Source organism: Pyrgilauda ruficollis, unplaced genomic scaffold (genome assembly GCF_017590135.1).
Source record: "Pyrgilauda ruficollis isolate IOZ18807 unplaced genomic scaffold, ASM1759013v1 scaffold9, whole genome shotgun sequence".
Lineage (NCBI taxonomy): Eukaryota > Metazoa > Chordata > Aves > Passeriformes > Passeridae > Pyrgilauda > Pyrgilauda ruficollis.
Window position 1 is genome coordinate 8,368,100 of NW_024531043.1, and position 9,527 is coordinate 8,377,626.

A 9,527-nucleotide genomic window follows, 5' to 3' on the forward strand; every position below is an offset into this window, starting at 1 on the left:
TCTCACACCCTGGCCACCAATGCACTCAGAGCTGGCTGGGAGTCTCCCCCTTCCTGGAGGTTTTTAAGATGCTTTGCTAAATGGGATCTCTAATGACTTAAAATTATGCATCTTTCATTCCCCCCCACTGGAAACACAGTCTGGTTGATCCCTACTATGCCAGCTCAGCTGACCTAATTCCTCCTGTTATTCTGATGCTAGGAGACAAGCCAGGTGCTCCTGCAGCCAGACTGAACATTATTGCCCTAAGCAACCAGTGATGCACAATTTGATTCATTTCTATCGGCCCCCCTTGAAACAACCTTGCTTAGTAAACAGATGCAGCTCTGAGATCCTCACTTTGCATTTTGACAGCATCTCTATGTTTATGGTAGTATTAAAGGTCTGCACATTATAAAGCAGGAGACAATGCACAATTAAAGGCCTCTTTGCTGTACAATAAGCACAGCAGAGGTTCCAAAGCTATCTATGGGCAGGGCTCGTCCCTGCATTCTGCTGTGAGCATTTGTTATTACATTTCTCAGACAGGAAACCTAACATCTGAAGACAATTAAGATGCTTTCTCTTAATCAAAGCATGTTTAGGTCTGCACCTGAGAAACATTGCCTTGGAAGATCACATAATTCATGTTCATTTTCCACCAAATGTGTCATTTGCTACTGCTACATGAACATAAGTAACAGCAGGAGAAAAAAAAACCCACCAGCCAGACAACAAAAAACATCAAGCAAAACCATGTATACTTATTCTGAAAACAAAACCAAACCAAAAACCTCTCCTTGCCTTTGCAAAGACCACCCCCTCTGCTGACCTCCCCTGTGCTTAGCTTCTCATTCCCACTGGATCTCACTTCTGGGATGGAGGCAGCTTGCCTCATGGAAGACCCACATCTGCTTCTCTGGGTGTTTTTCCAGAGCAAACCAGAGCCATCCAGCTTGGATTCCTACCACCAGCACCAACCCTCTGTTTGCTGGTCTGTGCAAAGCTTTTCAGTTGGTATCAACAGGTGGTGTGGGAAGGCAAGAGGAGAAGGGAGGACACACCAAAGTGAATTGTGCCCTCAATTCTCTATACAAGACTGAGCACTAAGATGAGCTTTTGAGACACACAGGTTTATTGCAGTTTCACAGTTTAGTGGCAAGTTCAGTCTAGTCACAAAACTAAATCTTTCAATTAGGCTTTGGATTGAGCCTATAAATATTTGAAATAAATTCAAACAGTGTTTTCCACCTGAATTTAATACCACCCAGCCACTGATTAGGAGACACTTCTTCCCATCCATCATCCAAATCTTCACCTCCTTGCTTTGCTCACTCCAAACGTGTTCAGTCATCACAAGGATTTACACAGTGGAAATTTTCATTAGGGAAACACTGGTGGAGCTTCAAGAGCAGCAGCACAAACAGCAGCCACCAGAGCTTTGCTATCAAACTGTGAACACAACAGCCTTCCAGTTTCCTATTACTGCTGGGAAACATTCCTTAATCTGTCATTATAGTCTGAGTAATGCTACCTTCCACAGGAGCTTTGGAGACCATTAACCACCACGTCGCCGGCTCTTCCATGACACCTTAATCATGTGAGAGGAACACAGGTGTGTGCTTTACACACAGCATGAGTAAAACAGTGACCATAATTTCAGAAATGTGGCAAGACAACTCCCTCTAAAAAAAGCCCATGACTGAGGTCTATATTTAGTGGTCAACATTTGCTGGATGTTTCTGTGACCTGCACAGTGGGATACTTGGCTGGGGAAGCCAGCATCAAATCAAAGTTCAACACTACAGAACTCTCAATTCTCTAGAAACATGGCCATTCTGGTCCACTAAATTCCCAAGCATTTCCCTACAAAACAACTGGCAGAGGGTGGCTGCGTTTTCATCCTTTCCTCTTCTAGCTCTAAATTAAGCCAGATTCAATCTTCAGTAAGAGTGATTCCCTTCAACAGATGCGAGGATGCTGACGGAGCAGGACAGCAGACACCCCATTCTTGTCTGCAGCACGAACAGAAAGAGGATTGCTTGGCAGTTCACAGAGCTGCACTTTACACCCACTCACCAGGCAACCTGCCAGCTTCGCTAGGAGATGGAATTAAAACAGGGTTTAAGCAGGCAGCCTGACCTCAGGAGAGCAATCTCCCAGACACAGAGTGCCTCTTTAGTCATTCCAAGTGCCTCAGTGGAGCCCTGTCTCCTGAGACAGAGCATGTAAACAGCAGTGCCTGAGGAACAGAAGATCCTGCATGAGGTGGCACAAGAGGTGGCCAGGCATGAGGTGACACTGCAGCAGCACTGATTCACCCAGCACCACGCTCATCAGTGCAGTGCTGCAGCAGAGGTGAGCGGTGCTGGAGGGCACACAGAAGGACACTGCTGTCCACAGGGGTCCTGGGGGACAGCAGGAGGCATGTACACAAGATGCAGAGTAGCATCTAAATGCTCTGTGTCAGAAAAAGGGTGATGGTGCAGCCAGTACAGCACAACACCACAGCCCGGCAGCCACGGCTCTATTGATCACAAGGGCTTTCTACACAGCAGCAACACAAGGCTGTCATTATCTGGCTCTCAAGACCAGCCCAGGGTGACTGATCACTAACCTGAGAAGCATTTGTTCTGCCACCCATGCCTTAATCCATGTGCACAAGAAAAATCTGCACTGCAAGGACTCGGTGTTCTTTGTCTCCAGGTGATACAGTCATCACTGCAGAAATATTTTTGGTGAGTCTGTATCAGGTGACTGAATAAAGCATTTGTCTCAGCTCATCCCAAACTGGTGAGTATAATAAACCAACCTGTTACCAAACTGTAGAAAGCAGACCCTCAGGTAACATAGGCTGAGCCAGAAACATCACAGCACAGTGTCTCGTGTGACTTTAACAGCTGTGTTACTGCAACCAGTCCATCCCACCCGTGCAGAAATTGGGGGAGAAACCTAACATAAAAACCACCTGATATCCACTCAAGCACAGGCATAGCTAGGCTGCTTTAAGAAGCAAGCTCAACTCACAGCACACAACTAGGGAAAATCTGTCAGTAAAATAATCCTTCTTATTTCACACAGGAAAATGCTTTCTAATATCCAAAGCATGACATGTCCAGATTCAGCAGATTTTCTGCCCTAGCACCAACACAGCCACATATGAAATCTTCACCTGACACCTATTCAGCCTGGGGCAGCTGCCACAGAACAGGGAGGGAAAGACACCCAGAATCTCCCACTGCCCAAAGATCTCAGCTATATATGTAGGAACTTCTGCCTAGTGCTGGAAGAAATTTTCTGGCACAGAGTGCTCCCAGGATCTGACAAGTTCAAGGGTTCCCTTCCTACTATTCACTCTCCTCAGCTAATCAAGTGGTCTCTGCTCACAGATTTAATGTCCTGAGACACAAAGGAAACCAAAGCAAGCCCCACACACCAGACCACATCTGCTAAGCTTTCCCTGTCAGTGAGCATGAAGAGCTGAGATGATCCTCAGTCAGAGTAATGGAAATCAGTTTTCCAAGAAACTTTATTTCCATACCAAGTCCTCCTTTGGCAGGAACCATCATTTGCTGTTAGTAATTTTCACCTTAAGGAACAAGGGCTCATTTGGCTGTCGTCAGAGTAAAAGGACTTCTGGTACCCAGATGTCCCTCTGGAGCACTCTGCTCCCCTTTGCTGCAGACTGGGGACCCCAGCAAGCCAGCTGAGGGGTCAGGTAGGGCTCAGCAGCAACTAATACACCCCACACATGGTGAAATACAGCTTTTACTGTCTGCCAAACATCTCCTGCGCCTAGGAAAAACCCACACCACAACTCCACACAGACACTAAATAGACAGCACTTTTAGAAATGTGGTACAATAAGGTTTTTCCTCTTTCTGAGCAGGGGTTCTTGCATTAGACTCCTAAACTATTAACATTGCCTCTCATTAATATGAGAGCACATAATAATGGGAATATGCATATTTCATTTTGTGAGCCATTCTCATGTACTGATGCTGTTCTAAGGACTCCAGCAAAGGGATCCATAAAGGTCCAGTCACTGCACTTTCACAGATTAAACATTCATCAGAATCATTTATTCCTAGGAAGTTTCTTATGTTGTCATTATTTATGAACCAATATCACAAAAGATCTGTGAAATGAGAAGGAACACAGCCATCTTCCTGGATTTGAAGGATAAATTAAGGGTGCCAGGGTGAGAGCTGCTTGTCAGTACTAAATGTCAGTATTACAAGTGTTTGTCTGCAGCAAATCTAGCCTTATATCAAAAATCTCATGTTGTGAGAAGTCTGGCTAACATGAGTTTTTAACCAGGAAAATGCAAATGAAAGCATCATTGGGTGTAATCACTCGCTTACAGCCACTGTGGTTTTGGTAACCATTTCCTTGTGTGCAAGAAACACACGAGTAAAAGTCAGAGTCACTGTTGACAGGCAGTGCAGAGGAAGGGAGGACACAAAATGCAATGACAGACAAAGCTACAGGGCACCAATAAGTTTCACAGGAAGTATTTTTTTCCCTTTTGCTCTATGTTGTAATACAAGAATAAACATCTTCTGTTTTAGAAAGCCTGCAAGTAAGGATTCAATTAACTGCAAATATGGTATTTTTGAGGATAAATACATATGCAGCTATGAATGAAGCTCCTGGTCTGGTATCAGGAGAGCAATGTAAGTAGTAGTCTTTTCCACAAAATAAGGAAAGATGGGCAGAAACCAGCCTTCCACAGACCTGCACTTTTACCTTTGCAGATAATTTACTCTCACACAACCCCTAAGCAGACACAAGGCCAAACATTCAGACACAATGAACACACAACATATGTGGGGTAACTGCAACAGACTGTCTGGTAACAGATCACCTCACACCAGAGGAGAGTCCACACCCAATGCCCCCTAAATAATCTCATTTTCTCTGAGAAATCAAATTACCCAGGTCATGCAAGGACTGTATGACAAAGCTGGTAACTAAGCACAAACCTGGGCATGCCTTGAGCCCTGGACCATTCTTAAGTTCCTGTTTTGTGGTATCTTACATAACTTCTTGCTAAAATCTCACCAGACTACACTGCTAAACACAGAATTTGACAAAGCTCATCACAAAATGAGAAAAACACATTTCTATAATTGTAACAGCGATGAAACTGCTCCTTTTGCAGAAAATGTTTGAGTTGCTTCCTACTCAGCAGTAACTTGAAGCAGGGAGGGGAATCTAACAAAAGTTGTGAAAGATCTCAGTAAGCATAAATGCTTCATACAAATGCAAACTGTGAAGTGCAAGAGCAGCCACTCTCTCAAGTGAAAAGTTATTAAGCAAATTGGGAAGGTAGAGGGAAAAAAAAAAAAAAAAAAAAACAAAAAAAAAAACCAAAAAAAACCAACCAAAAAAAAACCACCCAGACCATGAGATCTAGTGCTCCAAGTGGGCTGTGCCAGCTCTCCCAGCTACCCTGCAGTGTCCATCAGCCCCTAAGGCTGCTCTGCCAGATCAGCTCGGAGGGCTGGCTCAGGAGCAGGGCACAGCTATCCAAGGAGAGCTCCCAGCAGCCATCCTCGCATCCCCTCTCGCCAAAACAACGCCGGGCATTAACCACGCTGCAGGGCAGCCCTGCGGAGCCCCCGCTCCGGCACGGAGCCAGCCGCGGGTGTCCCAGAGGGTGACACCGGCGGACTACAGCCCCCAGCAGGCACCGCCGGCCGGGGCTGGCACTCACCGCCGGGGCTGACGTGGAGGCACCGGAGCCAATCCACGGCAGGAGGAGGAGGAATGTCAACAAACACGGCGGCCTGCGGGACGCGTGATAGCAGCGGCGGGGCAGGACGCGGCCGATAAGGGCGCCAGGGCCGGGCGCGCAGCGGGAACCGGAGCACCCGCACCGCCTTGGCATCCCGCCGGGCTATTTTTTTAAAAAAAGCATTCGCGAACGGCAAGGAAAACTTGCCCCGTTATCAAGGATTTAAGGGAATAATCAAGGGGAAAAAAAAAATAAATTAATGGTTTATGTTTCACAGCAGATCGGTTTTAGCCCCTCTGGGTTAGATGTTCAGGGCTGACTTTGAAGGAAAAATGTCTGCTGCAAGTTTTAACTCTTAGTGACGACCACAAGGACAAGAGAAAAATGCAAATTAAAATCCTCTGGAGCTAAGACAATCATATGCTACAAAGTCATGCTTGCACTATTTTTACGTGGCCTAGGAAAAAGAAATTTTCCCAGGGAGGGTATCCAGACCAGAGAAAGAAAATCAAGAAGTGGGCATGCCAAAAAATAACTACTGTTAATTTTATTTCTACCATTTTGAGAACTTAAAAGCTTCCAGCATAGGCACATTCACCACACTGCTTTTCACAGTGTATCATCCTGGAGCAGGAGCTCCCACCTCAAGTCCCAGCTGCTCATGAGTTGTGTGGTCCAGCCAACAACTAACACATGATCTGCTGTGTTTATCTTTCCCTAACTTATCAGAAGGCTTTCTCTACACCCCCCCTCCCCACCCCCCCAAGTACACATCAGAATACAAACACTTGTTAAAAAGTGAAATTTCACAAACTCCATTCAACTTTTCCCAAATTTAGAATGCTTTGACATAATTGAATGTATTTACCTGGAAGTCATACAAGGCAACAATGTTTTCATGTTTCAATTCCTAGAAAAAGTTAAAAAAAAAAAAATACCATAAGCTAGGAGCAACAAAGGGCATAGAGAATAAAGACTGAAGAAAAGAAGTCAGTCTGCCTTTACCTTAAGAATTTTTATTTCCTTGCCCAGCAGTGTTTGTGATTTTGCAAGGTTCTTCTTGTTAATACATTTCACAGCTACTTCCAGCTCAGGTTTCTGAAACAGTACATAAATAACACAAACAAATGTAAATTTCACCATTCATTCACATTAGGATACACAGCCTCTTAACAGCTTACAAATACGACCCAAAGAACTGTCTTGCAGCTCCGGTAAAGGCCTCTCTCTTCACATCCTAATGCCTCCTCCTTACTTGTTCAGACTTGCCCTTTCCTGAATTATGCTTGTCAGCCCAAGGAGAAAAGCCCAAGGTTTAGGTTTTTGTTACTACTTCATACAATGATTATCCTCTTATTTAATCACTAGAAATAAATGCACTGTGGGAGCCGTGGCTTATCCCAAGCACTAATGATGGAAAATCCACTGCCGGATTGATTTCCTTTTATTTACCAGTAAGAGATTTCTCCTCCTCCTGGAAAAATTAAGTGGAGAAGGAGAAGACTTCACAGACACACACACAAAAAAATCCCAAACAAACTAAAGAGTTCCTTTCATAGATAGTGTGTAGGGATTTTTTCCTCCCTTGTTTTGGAGGTGGGGACAGGTTTTGGGTAGCTCTGTGGGCACCCCACAGGCAGCTGACGGCCTCCCAGCCCCAAGGTGAAGCACCTGCCCGGCTCCTGCCGGGACACACGCCTGCTTGGAAAAAACTCCAAGGAGAACAATAAGAAATAAAAATAAGCACCCCAAGAAGCCCGGGGTGATGCCCAGGCTGGCAACAGCCGCCGCTTGCGGCGGGGATGCGGCGACCGGGGCGCGCTGCCCCCAGCTCGGCCCAGGGCAGGAAATAAATAAATAAATGAAAAGCAGAAGCGCGGAGGGTGGAAATAAAAAGCAGGGATTCTCACCTCTTTGTGCCTGCCTTTGAAGACGACGGCGAAGGCTCCGTGCCCGATCAGGTCCTTCCTGCTGAACTCAAACTTTCCCACCGTCTCCATGGCGCTGCGCCGGGGGGTCCCGGGGGCCGGCGGGGAGGCTGCGGCCGGGACGGCTTCAGAGCTGCAAAGGGACGAGGAGGAGGAGGATGGCGGTGATGAAGGAGCTGCCTTTAAAGAAAATTAAACCTCTCCCAATCCAAACGCGACGGGGGTACCCCCCGCCACCGCCCCCCTCGGAGCGGTCGGGAGCCGGAGCAGCCCCGCTCCCGCCGGCCCCGGTAGCTGCGCTGCCCACCTCGCCCTCGTCCATGGGCTGCCTCTTCCTGCCGAGCGGCCGGGAGCCGGGCATTGTCAGCGGCCGGGGCGAAGCTGGCTCCTCAGCAGCGGGCCTCCCCCATCTCCTCCTCGGGCCGGGCCGGGCGGCTCCTCGGGCCCCGCTTCAGGCGGGGCTCCCCATGCCGAGCCCCGGCCCCCCCGCCGGCAGGCGCGGCTTCGCCGAGAGTCCACCTTAAGCGCGATCCACCTTAACGCCTGGTCCGCCTCACGGCAGCGCTCCACCTTAAGCGCGATCCACCTTAAGGGCCGCCCGCGCCCCCGGCTGTGAGCGCTGGCGGGGCCGGGGTCGCGGGGCCGGGGTCGCTCCGCGGGAGCCGCCGCTCGCTCGGCCGGGCCCGGACAAAGCTGTGCGGAGCGGAGCGGGCGCGCCGGGCGGCGCAGGCGCGATGCACGGCGGGGGAGGCGGCGGGCAGAGTGGCGGCGGCGGCACCTGAGGCGGAGCGGCCGGGCCCGGCACATTTAAAGGCGCCGCCTGCCGCCCGCCTGAGTCAGCGCCGCGCTGCCGCGGCCCCGGCTGGGCTGGGAGGGCTCCTGGCAGGCACCCGCCCGGGCCTCTGGGAGGTCACACAATCATGGGATGTTCTGAGTTGGAAGGGACACACAGCGATATTGAAGTGCGGCTCCTGGCCCGGCACAGCACAGCCCCAGGAATCCCACCACGTGTCTGAGAGCATTGTCCAAATGCTTCTTGAGCTCTGTCAGGCTCGGTGGTCACCGCTTCTCTAGGCAGCCTGTTCCAGTGCACAGCCACCTTCCAGCAAAGAACCTTTTCCCAATAACCATCCTGAACCTCCCCTGACACAGCTTCAGGCCATCCCCTGGGGTTCTGTCACTCACCGCAGATCAGTGCCTGCCCTTTCACTTCCCTTCCCAACCCCACAGTTGTACACCACAATAAGGTCTCCTGTCCATCTCCTCCAGGCTGAACAGACCAACTGATGTTTTAAACAATTAAACAAATGGGTCTGGTTGGGTGAAGTTCATCCCAGGAGCTATCAAGTGTCCCAAACCCCACCATCCCCATACCCCTTCCTCTCTCCCAGCATAGCCCACCTCCTCCTCAGGCTCTGGCCCTTCTCCACCCGCTCCTGTGCCAGGGCACCACGGCTCCTCCGCGGGGAGCCAGCCGGGCCTCCAGAAGTGCCCGAGGGTGCCTCCATGCAGCTCTGCTCTGACAGATTCTTCTCGATATCCTGCTCCAGAGCTCGGCATGGAATCACTGCTGCGATAAGAAACCTTTCCCGGCCTGAGCCTGGTGTGTGGTTTGGCCATTCCATCTCTTGCTGTGCAGTGACCCACAAGCTCTGCCCTGTGGGTGTGGGCTCACAGGTCATTCCCTCCGTGGCGGGAAGCTCTCACACATTTTCCCCATCCTCTGCTCCAGGCTGCCCAAATCCACCAGACCTGGCAGCATCCACACCACTTGCGCACTCGCTCCTGTTTGTACGCTTATCACAACGTCAAATTCCAACTGCAGAGAAAACAACGCTCCTCGTGGGCAGCACCGCTGCTCGCACGCTCTGCCTGAAGTT

General features: G+C 49.5%; 1 protein-coding gene across 4 annotated transcripts in view; it reads right to left on the reverse strand.

The window, feature by feature from the left end:
* ULK1 (unc-51 like autophagy activating kinase 1) overlaps positions 1-8,385 on the reverse strand; it is a 75,116-nt gene extending 66,731 nt beyond the window's left edge. For 3 of the 4 annotated variants that reach the window (XM_041489133.1, XM_041489134.1, XM_041489132.1), the window contains exons 1-4: positions 7,955-8,385; positions 7,630-7,827; positions 6,725-6,817; positions 6,588-6,629 (exon numbers count right to left, since the gene is read on the reverse strand). In XM_041489133.1, the coding sequence (XP_041345067.1) occupies positions 6,588-6,629; positions 6,725-6,817; positions 7,630-7,827; positions 7,955-8,008 (387 nt within the window). In that variant the 5' untranslated portion in view covers positions 8,009-8,385. The remainder of the gene's footprint in view (positions 1-6,587; positions 6,630-6,724; positions 6,818-7,629; positions 7,828-7,954) is intronic. The other variant, XM_041489135.1, reaches the window with a different exon arrangement.
* Between the last annotated feature and the right edge of the window lie 1,142 nt (positions 8,386-9,527).